At 37.1% G+C, this 17519-nt stretch overlaps 1 protein-coding gene across 4 annotated transcripts in view; it reads left to right on the top strand.

The window, feature by feature from the left end:
* Positions 1–17519, top strand: part of PCLO (piccolo presynaptic cytomatrix protein) — a 280850-nt gene that overhangs the window by 130675 nt on the left and 132656 nt on the right. For 3 of the 4 annotated variants that reach the window (XM_070424152.1, XM_070424154.1, XM_070424156.1), the window contains exon 6: positions 195–2209. In XM_070424152.1, coding sequence (XP_070280253.1) covers positions 195–2209 — 2015 coding nt within the window. The remainder of the gene's footprint in view (positions 1–194; positions 2210–17519) is intronic. The other variant, XM_070424153.1, reaches the window with a different exon arrangement.

Genomic DNA, 17519 nt, shown 5'->3' with positions numbered 1-17519 from the left:
TAAATTTATTCTGCCCAAAGTCACCTGCATGTGCCTGCATGTTCAACATTGCTTTTCTTCGGCATCTAATTAGGTTAACCAGTGAATTTGCATGTGGTTCCATTCATTATGTTCATCAAGATTGAGAGCTCTTTCAAATCCCCAAAGCATCATTCATTCTTGGAACTGGACTATAACTCTACCCTGTATTTCAGGTGAGGTAATGGATTACTCAAGCAAGACTGCAGGTCCATATCCAGAAACACGTCAAGTCATTTCAGGAATTGGGATTAGTACCCCACAGTATTCCACAGCGAGAATGACTCCACCTCCAGGATCCCAGTATGGTGTGGGGAGTGTTTTGAGGTCAACTAATGATGTTGTCTATTCTTCAGAGGCAACTCCAGTTCCCTCCACATTTGCTATCACCACACAACCTGGCTCCATTTTCAGCACCACTGTGAGGGATCTGTCTGGTGTGCACACAACTGATGGAGTAACTTCATTCTCCACCCTGCACCAGAGCCAGCCAATGCCTAGATCATATTTCCTCACAACAGGTGCATCTGAAACAGACATTGTAGTAACTGGTATTGATATCAATGCCAGTCTGCAAACTATTGCTATGGAAACTCTCACCACTGAGACAATAGACTCAGTTCCCACGTTAACCACAGCATCTGAAGTGTTTCCTGAAGTGACGGGAGATGAAAGTGCTCTTTTAATTGTCCCTGAAGAAGATAAACAACAACAGCAGCTAGACTTAGAGCGTGAGCTCTTGGAGCTGGAGAAAATTAAGCAACAGCGTTTTGCTGAGGAATTGGAGTGGGAGCGTCAGGAAATTCAAAGGTTCCGAGAACAGGAAAAGATGATGGTTCAAAAAAAGCTGGAGGAACTGCAGTCTATGAAGCAGCACCTCCTCTATCAGCAGGAAGAGGAGCGCCAAGCCCAGTTCATGATGAGGCAGGAGACGTTAGCTCAGCAACAGTTACAGCTGGAGCAGATCCAACAGCTGCAGCAAAAGCTTCACCAGCAGCTAGAGGAGCAGAAGATTCGCCAGATCTACCAGTATAACTATGATCCCTCTGGAACTGCCTCTCCACAAACCACGACAGAGCAGGTGATGTTGGAAGGGCAGTATGCTGCCCCAGAAGGCGGTCAGTTTTGGGCGGCTGAGGATGCAACCACCACAGCCTCAACCGTTGTGGCGATTGAAATCCCACAAAGCCAAGGATGGTACACAGTTCAGTCTGATGGTGTTACTCAGTACATTGCCCCACCCGGCATTCTGAGTACAGTTTCAGAAATACCTTTAACAGACGTTGTTGTCAAAGATGAAAAACAACCCAAAAAGAGAAGTTCTGGAGCTAAAGTCCACGGACAGTATGATGAGATAGGGGAAAATATGGCAGAGGATCCCCGCTGTTTTAAAAAAATAGTAGACAGTGGTGTACAAACTGATGATGAAGATGCAGCAGATCGGAGTTATGCCAGTAGGAGAAGGAAAACTAAAAAGAGTGTTGATACAAGTGTCCAAACTGATGATGAAGATCAGGATGAATGGGACATGCCTACTAGATCAAGGAGAAAAACTCGTGTAGCAAAGTACGGTGATGGCACTACAGAGGCTGAGAAGACCAAACCCCTTTCCAAAGTCTCCAGCATAGGAGTTCAGACAGTGGCAGAGATATCCGTGCAAACTGAACCAGTGGGAACCATACGCACACCTTCGATACGGGCGCACGTGGATGCCAAGGTAGAAATAATTAAACACATTTCAGCACCTGAAAAGACTTACAAAGGGGGCAGTTTAGGATGTCAAACAGAAGCAGATTCAGAAACACAAAGTCCTCAATATTTGAGTGCCACATCTCCACCCAAAGACAAGAAACGCCCAACACCTTTAGAGATTGGTTATTCATCTCACCTTCGGCCAGATTCCACACTACAGCTGGCTCCTTCCCCACCCAAATCTCCAAAAGTCCTTTATTCACCCATCTCACCACTTTCACCAGGCAAAGCCTTAGAATCAGCCTTTGTACCTTATGAAAAACCCCTCCCTGATGATATAAGTCCACAGAAAGTACTGCATCCAGACATGGCTAAAGTTCCCCCAGCGAGTCCTAAGACAGCCAAGATGATGCAGCGGTCCATGTCTGACCCCAAGCCTCTGAGTCCAACAGCAGACGAAAGTTCCAGGGCTCCTTTTCAGTATACCGAGGGCTACACGGTAAGAGTGATTCTTTTCAGTTAGAAGACAATGGATGCGTTGATGCTAACCATGTGTTTGCAGACTTTAGGAAGCCCTAAAGCCCCTGGTACCTTGGGAACCTAATACACAATTTCAGTGAGTATCATTTCATTAGTGATTTGAGGAAAAAATAGAAATGTGTACATTCCCACAAAAAGAAATATACTATTTTGTGAGGCAAGATGAGAAAGAAGTTTATTATTTTATGACAATGAGACGGAAAGTTTTGTTCTCATCTTGAAATCTCCCAAGCATTCATTGTAGACTGTGATTTCAGTGAATATAATTAACGTTCACATTCACTGATGGTTTGAACATATGACATAAACAGATAAGACAAAGGATGGCCATAAATTTAGACCCATGGATATTGGAATTTTTAATGGGAGCATCTTTGGAAATTATCTAGTTAGTCTCTTCTTCCTCAAGCCAGAATGTTTTCATAAAAGCAACCCAAAGAGAGAAGTTCTAGAGCTAAAGTCCACGGACAGTATGATGAGATAGGGGAAAATATGGCAGAGGATCCCCGCTGTTTTAAAAAAATAGTAGACAGTGGTGTGCAAACTGATGATGAAGATGCAGCAGATCGGAGTTATGCAAGTAGGAAAAGGAAAACTGAAAAGGGTGTTGATACAGGTGTCCAAACTGATAAGTAGGACATTTACTGCTCAAAAGAGAACATTTCCAGGGCAGGCTGATGAAAGTGTAATGTAATGTTCATAGTTCATCCACACTTACTTTGTTTCTGGCAACCAGTTTAATATGATCTCAGGTAAGCTTTAGTCCTGGTGCTTATAAAAGCAAAAAGACGTATGTTTCTTTGAATAATAGACATTAATAATTACTAATTATTTAGAAATATATAGGTATGCTTCAAAGGGAAAAGAACATATATAGATATTTGGGATGCATTTGTGAAGATCTCAATAGCTAATAATAAGAAACGTTTATAATCAGCAATAAAAGCAGGCATATCCTACTTAAAATCTAATATATAATTCTTTAGAAGGTTATTGATAAATATGAAAATTCAGTTTAAAATTTGCCCTTAGTGCACTGGTCTTGTTGATAATCTAAACTGATATCTCCTTTGCTTAAAATGTCACTCCCACTGTATTTTTATGTAGACATCTGAAATACTGAACACCAATTGAACTAAATTTAGCTAAGACATGAGGAACTAAGCCCAGAATAGTCTATTGACTTTATCATAGTTCCTTAATAAAGTGAAAACCTGGCCAGAATTAGAATATTAGACTCTGCACTTTACTGTCTCACCCGTATTTGTCTCTTCTGATACTTACTGAACGTTCTTAATATTCTTTTTACTAATTCAACATCATGCTTGGTGTCTGTCTTTTTATCTTGTCATTTCCTCTGCTCTTTCTAAAATTCCAGTTTAAATCCCTCTTAATTCAGTTTTTTCATTTTAAAATTTATTCTTGTTTGCATGCAGTCATTATTTCATGCATTCATTGCTCTTTTTCCAGACACTCTGGAAAACTAAAAATAAAGGATGAACCAGAGAGGCAGCAGTCAGTCATGCCTACTCTCCTACCACTGAGATAATTTTGTTCTTCTTGCCTATCTATGTATTGTATTAGTTTGCCAAGGCTCTCATAACAAAGTATCATGGGCTGCTGACTTGAACAACAGAAGTTTGTCACAGTTCTAGAGTCTAAATGTCCAAAATCAAGGCGTCGGATGGGTTGATTCATTCTGGGGGCTGTTCCACAGCTCTCTCCTAGCTTCTGCTAGCTTCTAGCATTCCTTGTCTCGTAGGTGATGGTCTCCCTGTATCTCTTCACGTTGTATTCCCTCTCTGTGTGTCACTCTCTGTGTTAAATTTCCCCTCTTTATAAGGACAACAGTCCTATTGATTAGGTCCCACACTAATGACCTTGATTTAAATTGATTACCTTTGCAAGTCCTCTGTTTCTAAGTAGTTTCACATTCTGAGGTATTAGGGACTAGGGCTACAACATATTTTTTGGGGGTGGGAGGGAGGGAAGCACAATTCAAGCCATAGAACACATGAAAGCACTATGCTTTTTGTTTGTTCACAGGCAAATATTGACTGTTTTTCAGGTGTTTTTTTTTTTCTTCTCCTCTTTCCCTACACAATTTTTTTTTTCTTAGTGACGATTTCACAGCTTTATTGGAAAGCTTTATTATTTTTTCATTGTGGGTAAAATCCCCCTTCCTGGGGTTTCAAAACTTTTGTGTTAGTTGTGCAACCTGGGACATCAGAGGTTTAAATTGTATTCTATTCCCATTCAACTCTGTGGCATAAGAAACTTTTAACTCTAATATGGTTTTATCATGATAGACTTTGGTCGCATCTGTACACAGAAGTTTCAAGGCGGGAGCATATATTTTCTAGTTGGTGTTTCACTGGCATTTGAGCTCTGGCAAACCAAGATATCATATACATTAGATTGATTAAAATTAGCATTAACATAAAATTATAAAATATTAGACACAATGGGCATCACTAGAGCGGAGTGTTATCTCAGACCATTTTTTTGAATTATGTAATATTCCTCAGTGTCTGAAAGAGGTGAGTGCTATCCCTTTTCTAGACCCCTTCAGCCTGGTATTAAAATCACAGCCCCATAGCCAAATTCTATTTTTTTTCCCAACATTTATGTAACCAAACAGGTCTTGTAACCTTCCTTTTACAAATATAAATTTTTAACTCTGAGTAAAGATGAAAAAATTACCACCTTTTCTCTTAAGTCCTGTAGTTTGCTCCCTGGGAAAATTCTCAACAGGTACAGCTAAACCAAAATCAGAATTTATTCCTTCCCATAGTTAAACTTGCTACTTAGCTATGATTGATAGTAATGTGTTTTCATTATGATTTAGAAAAATCACAGGAATCAGTATGGTTTCAAATGAAAGGTAGTATGTAAACTTTTATCAGTAGAACTCTTTTTTTTCAAATGAAATGTTTTATGGAAGCCAAAGAGTTAAAAAGGGGTGGAAACTAGTGTAGAGTGATCAAATACCTATCTATAATGATTAAATGAAGTAACATTTATAACCCTCCATCTACTAAGGCTGGCAATTGTATCCAATAAATTTGGTTCCCTTTCCTCTGATTGGCATGTGGCCATATTTGTATGTCCTCAACAGAAATTTGTCAACTCTCACTAAAGAGCTTTACTTTATGAGTCGGTAGAAATAACTCTCAAATCTCCTACTAACTGTGCCTTTCATATTCGGTGGTGTATATAATGCTGCTTCTCTAAAGATTTCATATTCCTATTCTCTATAACCATTTTTAATTTACTCTTTTGCATCATGAGGCCTTCCTTAACTCTCCAGCTGAAAACCACCAACCTTTTTAACACTCTGTCATTATGCACTTCTTGATTTGCCTCCATTATGACATATCATCATCAAAAATATTGTTTGTTCCTTTGCAAATTTATTTGTCTTTCTTTTCCCACCAGAATTTATGGGTGAGGGTGTTTTTTAAATATATTTTATTGATTTTTTACAGAGAGGAAGGGAGAAGGATAGAGAGTTAGAAATGTCAATGAGAGAGAAACATCGATCAGCTGCCTCCTGCACACCACCTACTAGGGATGTACCCGCAACCTAGATACATGCTCTTGACCAGAATCAAACCCTGGACCCTTCAGTCCGCAGGCTGACGCTCTATCCACTGAGCCAAACCGGTTAGGGCAAGGGTTTTTGGTTTTTATGTTCTCTGTTATATCCCCTGTGCCTAGGAAGATGCTTGATTCATAGCTAGGTTCTTCATAACAATAAATTAATGTGATGAATTAGTGAGTGAATGGACCTCTTTACCCATCAAACTGCTTCTCACTCCCACATATAACAAAAAATAAAAGCAAAGCAAAGCAAATAAAATCCTATTCATCCTCACACTGCACTTTTTGTGTAGTTCTGTTACAGTTGTTTCCCTTTGCTTTCTCCTTTGTGTTTTTCTTCCATTTGCTAAATGAGTGACACTTCGTTTTCTCAAATTTATTTCAATCCAGTATTTATGTATGTATCTGTGGATTAGCTCTAGCATCACATCTGTAGAATTTTTATAAACTAGAGCACGAAATGTGTTTCTTATGCCCTTTCTCTTTCTTCTACACAATGAAACTGATTATATCATTAACCTCAGAAGATCAATGACTCAAAGAAGGAAGGTTAATAATATAGCATGTTCTTAACAAAATCAGAGGAGAATGTGACGTTATCCATTGGGAGAAATAGCAGTGTGAATTTAGATAATTTGAAGCTTGAAGGGATCTAATTCATTCCAAGATTTCTCTATCTTAAAAAGAATATTTTTGAATGATTTCTCTGTTTTAAAAAGCATATAGTTCATAAATAGCACATATTTTGTCTATGACACACACCACTTTTTTGTACTATAATGAGCTGCATTTCAAATGTTATCACCTCTACAAGGTCTTAAAATTACATAGACTGTTAAGTGTTAAGCTGATTTGTCCGACGCTTAGACTTAATGTACAAGTTTAGTGCTTTTTTAGTTATTGGCAAATTCCTTATTAAAAAATATTTTTTTCTAGAGTTTAAACCAGAATTCTATTGCTAAGCAGTTAGAATTCATGAGGTGATTTTTACAAGAATATTTTGCTTCGCTGATTATTGTTTTGATAGCTATTTTTAATATTTTTGGAACCATTTCATGTCTATTTCTAAGAGTAATTTCCATAACCTAAATCGAGAAGTTTTATTTCTGTCAATTTTATTTCTGTCAGAATGTACAGTTTAAGAATAATTTCTATGATGTCCAAGTGTGATTTGAAGAAAAATATTTATTAGGTGTTATTTTTCATTACTATCTTTGAAAATCAATGTAAGAAATCTTTCTATTAAAACTGATTATGATAAAAACACCTGTTTTATAATGGTGGTATTTACGTATGTCAGAAAGACTAATGATTATGGTCTAAAAATTTGTGAAAGCTTGTGGTATAAGGTACATAGTGGCATAGTCTAATAGTTGCTAGACATTTTTCTATCATAGTATTCACCATCAAAATATACATTTATAATAGACATCTATACATATAAAGGGTGTCCCAAAATTCACGCAAGAAGTAATTTTGATAGAAAACACAGGTTTACAATTAAAAATTGTAAACTTTTTATTGATTCATAAAGTATACAGTATAGGGTTGTGTATGGAATAGCATATCAGTTAAATGGCCTCCACGGCTTTGCTGGCACATACGCACTCTTTTGTTGGAATTTTCCATGACCGTTTTGCATAAATGTGGTTGAATTTCAATGAGGCTCATTTTCATCTTGATGGCTTGGTTAATCGACAAAATTGTCGCATTTGGGGTTCAGAAAATCCACGAGTGATTGTTGAGAAACAAATGCATCCACAACATGTCACTGTTTGGTGCGGATTTTGGGTGGAGGCATCATCGGACCATTCTTCTTCGAAAATGTGGCTGCTCAGGCAATAACAAAAGAGTGCGTATGTGCTAGCAAAGCTGTGGGGGCCATTTACCTGATATGCTATTCCATACATAACCCTATACTGCATACTTTATGAATCAATAAAAAATTTATAATTTTTCATTATAAACCTGTGTTTTCTATCAAAATTACTTCTTCTGTGAATTTTGGGACACCCTTTTACATACATACATATAATAAACGTACATAAAATACTTACTGCTTTTATAGCATCATATAACTAATAAAATATTTTCACATGTGCTTACTTGAGATCCAAACCACTTATGTTTTGTAGTATTTATGTTTATTTTCATTCCATATTTTAAAGATGAGGAACCTGAAGTCTAAGTCAATGTTCTTTTTATCCCCAGACAACATTTGCATCAAATGAGGTCCCACTATTTAACAATTTTTTTTTATAGTAATGTTCTCTATCTTGAATTATGTGCAGAGTTTGAATTAGGAGAGCAATAGAACAAGTGTGGTGAATTAAACTGATTCTTAAATGAACTGACTAAATAAACTGAGGTCGTGTAGCCTGAAGCTATACACAACAAAAAGGATTTTTATCTATTTTGTTTTGACCTCAAGAATTAGTTAAAACTGTTAAAATACTAACCTCAGTGGTTGAAAACTATACAACAAATTATTAAGCTAGATTATAGAACTGTTATCTTAGTATTTTGGGGTTGAAAAAATTTTATGAGATGGCAAATAGAAATACAGTTTTGTGAAAAACAATATATAATGCTCCTGAGGGAATAAAATATCAGTAAAAATCGAAGAGTTAAAGCTAATGGGGATTGATTACACTCATCAGTCCTGCTCCTCTTTCTCCCTCCACAAGAGAATGTTTAAAATAAGTGTATGAAAAAATATTTGGGCTCTCTGATAAATTATTTTATCTACATGAATAAAGTATTATTATTAGGTTGGACTAAATTTTAATTTTTTATCTATTAGGTAGTGTATGTTAGCATGATAGAGACAAGGCAAGTCCTCATTGTTTTGTTTTGTTTTTGTTTTTGTTTTCTGATAAAACAGCCCTAAATCACAGATCTGAGTTTCCAGAAATAGGGGCTACTTGTAATGGCTTAGTCATTTACTTCTTTGGCTCTAAATGAAATCTATACTTAAAATAATAATTAATGTTAATTGTTGATAGTTTTATAATACTTCATAAAGATGACATCACAACATTAATTTTCCTCTTGACATCAATAAGTATGCATTTCTTCAGTGTGTCATGGGTATTCAAATGAAAAAAAATGTTTCTAACAATACAGCAATATTATTGTAATTTTTAAAAAGCGTTTTTGTTGGTGATTTCAACCAGTTCTTCCCTTTATGGCAGGAGCTGATGCCTATAAGTACTCAAATGCAGAACAGTCATTAAGCTTAGGTTTCGCTAATTATCCAGTTGGAAATTCCTCATCACCCATCCAAGTATACCTCTATTCTTTTTTTAAAATTTTTTATTGATTAAGTTATTACATAGCCTCTATTCTCATATAATTGAATGTATAGAATTGATAATTGAAAAAGAAGTTAACCTCTTTTCAAAAAGGTTATATATATTTATTGTCATGTTTATATTAACCCATGAGCTTTATCTTTTAGAAGACTATATTTCTTGCCACTTAGTTTAATTGCTATCTTTTATCCATTGTTAATGGTATTGTCTTCTAAAGAGCCAAATGGTTTGGCAGTTTATATTGAATAAGGGCCATGGTCAAGTACTTTACAAGAAAATTTAATTTGGGGGATCTGTTTTACATGATTTGGGTTTATGCAGGTGAATTATTTCATTCACTGCAAACATATGTGATAAAAGCAACTTTGAATTATTTTAATGTCATGTTCCAGTTTGTGTTCTAAACCATAGGATAATCAATGAGAGAGAAACAAATAAAAAACAGAGACTCTGATTTTTGTGATTAGGCATTTCAAGAGTCTGAATGTAAAGTACCTATTTATTATCTCAGGGTAATTTAGAAAGACTTTGCATCACTAATGAAATGGTCATTATATTTCCCATAGCTTTTGATAAGTAGTTATTAAATCGTTTCTCAGAATGCTAAAGTTAAACTTGTTCTGATGAACGATTGCCAATGAGAAAATACAGAAGCATTGGAGTCACTACAGTCTCTCTTATGGATCAATAATTTGGTCTAAAAATGGAATAATTCACAGGCAGGCAGTACTATAATATTCAGCCTGCTGAAGCATAAGAAATGACTTGCTGTAAAGAAAAAAGGGAAGATACTTTATACTTTTGGTTTACATTTATGTTTTAGGATAAGTTTTAATGTTAATTTTTGGAAATTTTTATTAACTTTATTATTCTACCTCAGATTGCCTGCATGAACCATTTAACACATTTCCTGATAAAGGGAGATAGTTATTATTTCTCGGTAAGGCTATTAGAACTGTAACGATTTTTTGACCTTGAAGAAGGAACCAGCATTAGATAGCTGTTCATAGCATTCGGTATCCCAGTCCAGCAGCACCCGTAAAAGTTAATTGAGAAAATAGCCAGTATCTGTGTTCATTTTCCAGTGAGCTGATCTGTTATTTCAGTTCTTAGGCTATTATGTTTTCATAGTCTTTGGGTTGTCAATGCTTTTAAATTGCTTTTTTGTTTCTATTTATGCCTATGGGTCATCAAGCCTTCTTTCTGCCTAGCTAAGAGCACATAGGCAAAATATGTTTTGCTGCTTTGATAAATTTTTGAAGTCATAACTACAAAAAGAGTTATTTTAAACTTAGTAATGATAACGACATTAGGAGACTAAAAGGAAGAGAAAAGGTCATTGTTACCTTCAAGCATTTTCTTTTCTCCTAGAAAAAAATAATCAAGAAAAAGGTATGTTGAATGAAGCAACAAACATCTGTATTCTTACATAGGAATGCATCTTTCAAATGAAAATATATTATCTGCATATCACTAAGATAAAGATATTTTTTCCACTAATTTTTATGTCTTCCTCTGAGTCTACCCCAGTTTTTTTTATGACAAACTAGAAGCCCGGTACACAGAAATTTGTACACTCAGCAGGGGGCGGGGGTCCCTCAGCCCAGCCTGTGCCCTCTTGCAGCCTGGGACCCCTCGGGGGATGACCACCTACTGGCTTGGGCCTGCTTCCTGCGGGAATGGGCCTAAGCTGGCAATCAGACATCCCTCTGGCAGTCCGGGAGCCCTGGGGGGTGTCCACTTGCCAGCGGGGAGCAGGCCTAAGCTTCAGTCGGACATCCTTAGCGCTGCTGAGGAGGCAGGGGAGGCTCCCACCACCACCGCTGTACTGGCAGCCATCAGCATGGCTTGTGGCTGAGAAGAGCTCCCCTGTGGGAGCGCACTGACCACCAAGGGGCAGCTCTTGCATTGAGCATCTGCCCCCTGGTGGTCAGTGTGTGTCATAGTGACCAGTCATTCCAAGTCATTCTGCTGTTAGGGTCAATTTGCATATTACCCTTTTATTATATAGGAGTGCCTAGCCAGCCTGGGTGAGGGGCTGATGGCTGTTAGCAGGCTGGCCACAGCTCCTTCAGGGTAGGGGTTCCCCCTGGGGTGCCTGGCCAGTCTGGGTGAGGGGCTGATGGCTGTTTGCAGGCTGGCCACAGCACCTTCAGTGTGAGGGTCCCCAGTGGGGTGCCTGGCCAGTCTGGGTGAGTGGCTGATGGCATTTTACAGGCTGGCTAAGCCCCCCAGCGGGGACCCTCACCCCATGAGGGTGTGGCCAGCCTGGGTGAGTGGCGGCTGATGGCTGTTTGCAGGCTGGCCATAGCCCCTTCAGGGTGGGGGGGGGGGGGTCCTGCTGGGGTGCCTGGCCAGTCTGGGTGAGGGGCTGAGAGCCATTTTCAGGCTGGCTAAGCCCCCAGCGGGGACCTCACCCCATGAGGGTGTGGCTAGCCTGGGTGAGGGGCTTTTGGCTGTTTGCAGGCTGGCCATGACCCCCAGCCACCCAAGCTCCCAGTGGAGGCTGGCTGGAAGCAGGTATCTGGGATTTATGTAGCTTCTATAATTGAAACTTTGTTGCCATGAGCGGAGGCCACAGCTGGCTCAGAGCAGGCGGGAAGCTTGGCTTCCTCCATCGCCCGGGCAACCAAGCCTCCTGCTTGCTCCAGCTTCGTGGCTACCGGCCACCATCTTGGTTGGGTTAATTTGCATGTGGTTGCTCTGATTGGCTGGTGGGCATGGCTTAGGGTGTAGCAAAGGTACAGTCAATTAGCATCTTTGTCTTTTAAAGTGTAGATTCTACATACAAATTAAACAAATAGGGAATAAAATGTACTCTTGTTGACACCTTGGCTATAGGAAATCATTCTTTCTATCTTTTCACATTCTGCCCTGACAGTGGCTTCCTGTCCACAATATAGGTTACACTACAGGACAGTCAAGTGCTGAGGCATGCCCGTTCCTTTCAGAGCAACCCATAACTTCTCATGGTCCACATAGTGAAAGGCTTTACATATTCCATAAAACATAGATCAGTGATGGCGAACCTATGACACGCGTGTCAGTGACACTCGAATTCATTTTTTTGATTTATTTTTCTTTGTTAAATGGCATTTAAATATATAAAATAAATAGCAAAAATATGTCTTTGTTTTACTATGGTTGCAAATATCAAAAAATTTCTATATGTGACATGGCACCAAAAGTTAAGTTAGGGTTTTTCAAAATGCTGACACGCCAACCTCAAAAGTTTCGCCATCACTGACATAGACTAACCATCTTCTGAAATTCTTTTTTTTTTTTTTTTTTTTTTAATATATTTTATTGATTTTTTACAGAGAGGAAGGGAGAGAGATAGAGAGTTAGAAACATCGATGAGAGAGAAACATCGATCAGCTGCCTCCTGCACATCTCCCACTGGGGATGTGCCTGCAACCCAGGTACATGCCCTTGACCGGAATCGAACCCCGGACCCTTCAGTCCGCAGGCCGACGCTCTATCCACTGAGCCAAACCGGTTTCGGCTCTTCTGAAATTCTTAGGCAAAATGCAGTACAAGCATTTTCAGTAATGTCTCAAGTGCATCTTCTTTTTCTAAATTCAGCTTGAACATCCAGCACCTCCTGTCCATTTAAGATAAATATGTTTTGCTGCCTCACCTTTAGCATCACGTGTTTGGATGGGAAATGAAAGCAATGGTCCTTCTGTTATTGCACTACTTGACATCTCTCTCTCTCTCTCTCTTTTTTTAAAATTGGGATTTATATTGAAACTTTCTTCTCCATAGGCCATTATTTTATTTTCCCTATTTGTTGACATATTCCTGTTAAGATTTTTACAGATTCAGTCTCTTTGGCTTGAAATAATTTTATCGGGATCCCATCTTTCCTTTGTTTTCTCCATGTCAGATAATGTGCTTCCTTATGGGAGTTCAGCACTTCAAATTTAGATTTGAATGTCCCATTTATTTCTTGAATCTTATGGTAGAGATTTCTTGATTTGTTGTTATTATTCTTTTATATCTCCTTACATTTTGACTATTGTAATAGTTTTCTTTTTTTCTAGATGATAGTTGTTGAAAAACTGTGTTCAGCATTCCAACCCTGCTTTTGTCACCTTTTACTTTTGCCCTCGTCCATCTTTAACAATTTACAGTGTTTCTTCTGTCATCACTCTCAATTTTTATTTTCTTATTACTTCTGGCATTGTCCTTTTTCATTCTTCCCTAATAGTATTTCTAGTTTCAGTCCACAGTTCATCTGGTTCTTGGTCAATTGAGTGTAATGGTGCAAATATGTTTTTATGTGGACTTTAAGTCCATTAGGAATGTTATTTACATTATATTTTGACACTGTGATTCTTTTAGTGCTCTAATGTTGTGTAGTAACAGTTTATAGTCAATACCACAATCTGCTCCTGGTCTTATTTTGGCAGAGAGAATACAGTTTTTCCATCTCCTGCTTCCAATTACATAGTTTATTTGATTTTGGTATTGGCCATCTGGTGAAGTTCATGTATACAGTCATCTGCTCAGTTGTTTAAAGCATGTGCTTGTGATGGGCAAGTCTTGCTTCATAGAAATCCACAAACTGATTCCTGCTTCATTTCTGACCCTTAGTCCAAATTTTTCAGTAACATTTGATTCTGCTTATTTTCTACTTTTGCATTCCATTCACCTATAATTATTAGAATGTCTTGTTTTGGTGTGCGATCAATTTCTTCTGTAATACTTACTTAAAAGCTTTTCATTTGAGCTTCAGCCTCTAGTTGGAACATAGATCTGATGTGTATTCAGATGATGCGTATATTAATAGATTAACCTAAAAGTTAGATTGATACAGTATTTGGTCAGACCTTACCATTGTAGCCCCCTAATTGCCTATGCTAAATCTTGCATAAGTCTTAAAGCCACTTCATTTCTATTAAAAAATTATTGCTGACATTTTCAAGAAATAGATACTTTAATAACAATCAGTTAATCATCTTTAATAATATCTACCATTTATTGTATCCCTTTTTTCTAGGCTTTTAAGAAAAATAGCCCCAATTAAAAAAAAAATTTAATCATTAGGTTCCCAAGTAAAAATCATTAGCTACCAATAAGGGTCATAAGGGACTCCCATAAGGGTCTTTGGGTGGTCACCATACAAATCTGGCCATTTTTTTTACAGGAACATTGAATAATTTTGCCCATTATTAACAACCTATAAATTATCTCCATTTCTTGAGAACACCTCAAAGACTGGGCCTTCTTACCCGGTAGGAACTGATTAATGAGAGCAGTTATTATTTCATATACAAAGACAACTTGGAGTAGTAAGCCAGCTTCTAAAAAAATGTCATGCTCTTAATTGATCAGTGAGTTGAACATGTGGAGTGATTTTAGAAGGGTATGGAACCTAATGCCTCTGATATAATTCCAATGCATGGCATTTCTTCATCATTAGAGATTTGATTATCTGAGTAATAAAGACCCCTCCAACAACCTATTAAAATCTATGTATTCCTAAGACAGATCTAATTTCCAGCTTTATGAGAAAAGACAATTCACTCATGTATAAAGAATCACAAAAAGAACAAAGGATCATTTGACCTAGGCAGTATTTTTATAAAGGGCTTCAAAAGTTAGACTTCTGATGTCATTTTCAAGTACAAGTCAATTTGTACTTTTGTTTGTGCATATTGAAAAACATGATTTCAATGTCAATATTTTAAAGATATCACAGCTTGGTAATCTCATTTGGGAACATTTCTTCATTGCTTATATATTAGGAATACTTTTAAAAAATGGAAATAGTCTGTGTCTCTCGTAAGTACCAGTAAAGCCTGCACGTGTTGATTTAGCCATGTATATAAGGCAAGCCTATGAGGGCTGGAACTGTTCAGGAGATAGGAAGACCAAAAAGGCATATTATTTTGCCCAGAGCAAGCTGTTTTCTCAAATACTTACTCTTTCTGTAAGCCAGTGTGAGAAACACAGAATAATTTTCACTAAAAATTGATTCTAACATTCTAGAAAATTAAATATCATCACCATTTCTTGGGAACACCTCCAAGACTGGTCCCTCTTACCTGATAGGAATTGTCAGCCAGGAAAGAAGGCTGAGACAGTAAGGGTCCTTCCTGCTAACTCCACAGTGAGTCACTTCTGGCTCACGAGTAAGGCTTTACAACAGAAAATAACACAAAAAAAGTAAGGTGAAACAAACAGTAAGAGTCTATCCCTATAACACAGGCTTTCCAAAAGGACTTGTCAGAGTACATGGACTGTCTGTTTAAAGAGCGTAAGACCAAATTATCAGAAAGATAGTCATATATTCAGATGTACAATACTGGAGAAAGTCAGTGAGCATATCAGTGATATACTGCTATGTAACAAATTACTCCAACATTTATCTAAAAAAATAAAAATAGAAGGGATAACAAACCTGGAAATGTTTGCCTTTCTCTCCAAGAACACATTTGTGATCCAGCATGTTTCATCTATAAGCATAACTATCAAATGATTTCACCTTTCTATAGTAAATTGATACCTTACCATCAAAAGTCTGGCAGGTTTTGAATAACTAACACGTCTATGGAGATGATGTAATACCTAGTTCTCTATTTCTTTATCTTTTTGATGTTAGTCTCTGGTGATCATTACTTCTGAACACTCTTCTGAGGAGATTTGTGATGAAATATGAATATTCCTCTTGAACTCTAGACCTGTGTCGGATTGTTGAATAAAGCAGTTGCCCTTCTGAAAACAAAAGCCATACATATTATGGCCATTATACTGAGCTTATCAGAGTATATGAACAGCTATAGTTTGTTTCATTCAGTGGAATATAGCTGTCTGATTTAATGTTATGAGAAATAAAAAGAGGGAAGAGACGGAGAGCAGGCAGGATGGAAGGAGGAAGGAGAAATACCTATGCTACACACACGCATGCATGCACACATACATACAAAAATATTCATCTTAAAAAAAAACTTATAAGAAGGCTTTTTAAAGTAATTTAGGCAGTTTTTAGGAAAGAAAATAAATTCATCTCTGGGACATTCCAGAAAATATAAGGCAATAAGTGTTGCAGGGACAGACATGTCTAATGCTTCTATCTAGTGAGGTAGAAACTAGTTTTCTGCTTGGTTGCTCAGCCCAGGAGCAATGACTTTGAGCAAGACAACAAAACAAAATGGGACACGAGGCACATTAAGGAAAAGCTTGAAGATGTCTGCTGCAATATTGAATGCCATTTTCACAATATTATTTGGAGAATCATTTGTCTATACTCCTGGACTTTAGGAAATAGCTTGTCAGTGTGTGACTTTTAAATATCTTTTGCTACTTTGTCTTGAGTCTCCTGATAATAGGATACTGTAATTGAGTTTCTCACTTTTTTCTTGTTATTAAAATATTATAACAATTAGAGAAAAATTAATTTTTTAAAGCTATTTCAATTACATTTACAAATGGTAAATTCTCTCCCGTGGCAATAGAGAGTCAAGACTACTTATTGGTAAAAGTGTCTATAATTTGTCAGCAATTCAATGATATTCTCATAGCACTGATAATACTGCTTATTTACATTTTTGGTTTATAAAAAATAGTTATTACATCAATCCATAGTACTCTAGTTGAAGAAATTTGATGGATTTATTTTGTGTGTGCCAGGCAGTGTGCCTATTGCAATTTCTAATGGATTTTAAATGTTTTATCAGTTTTAAAGTATTTTCTTAACGTGATAGAAACTATTACACTAAACATTTTGTGTGTTTTAACTCTATATGGGGGTGAGGGTGGGATGGTGTTAAACAATGTGTCTATTTTGGAAACATGCTATTAATAATACGGTGCATAGAATAGAATGCTGAATATTTTTACATGCAGCTGCTATTTTGTCTTAAGATTGGAAACTGTTGATATTGGTGTGGGGGAGACCCCTCGAAGGTGAATTAATGTTTACATTGACATTTTATAATTGAAATCTGCTTCCATATGAGATAGGATGTGTAAAGGCATATTTTCCAGTCTGCAGCTTTATGTTTTCCTTATTTTATCATTATCCTTCACCCTAACTTCCAAAAATTAAAGAAATATGCTAGCCTATGTCATATATTTTTAAGAGCTATCTTGATTGAAGGAGGAAAATCCTAGATATTCACCTACCTTCCTAATACCTAAAACACATAGTTCTTTATAAATGATATTTACATCCTAAGAAGAATGAATGGCCAGATACACATCAAAGCAAATAAAGTCAGAGAGCATGATACTACATATGACTATTGTTATCTAGACAAAGACTTACTGTCATCTACAAAGTAAATGAAAGCTCTGGATGAAGGTCCAAATAGGGTGGGACGAACTCTAAGAACAATTTCTACT

This window comes from Myotis yumanensis, unplaced genomic scaffold (assembly GCF_028538775.1).
Source record: "Myotis yumanensis isolate MYYU_CA2020_CCGP unplaced genomic scaffold, mMyoYum1.0.hap1 SCAF_9, whole genome shotgun sequence".
NCBI classification, from domain to species: domain Eukaryota; kingdom Metazoa; phylum Chordata; class Mammalia; order Chiroptera; family Vespertilionidae; genus Myotis; species Myotis yumanensis.
Note: the sequence above shows the minus strand (reverse complement) of the source record. Positions and strands in the feature narration are given on the sequence as shown.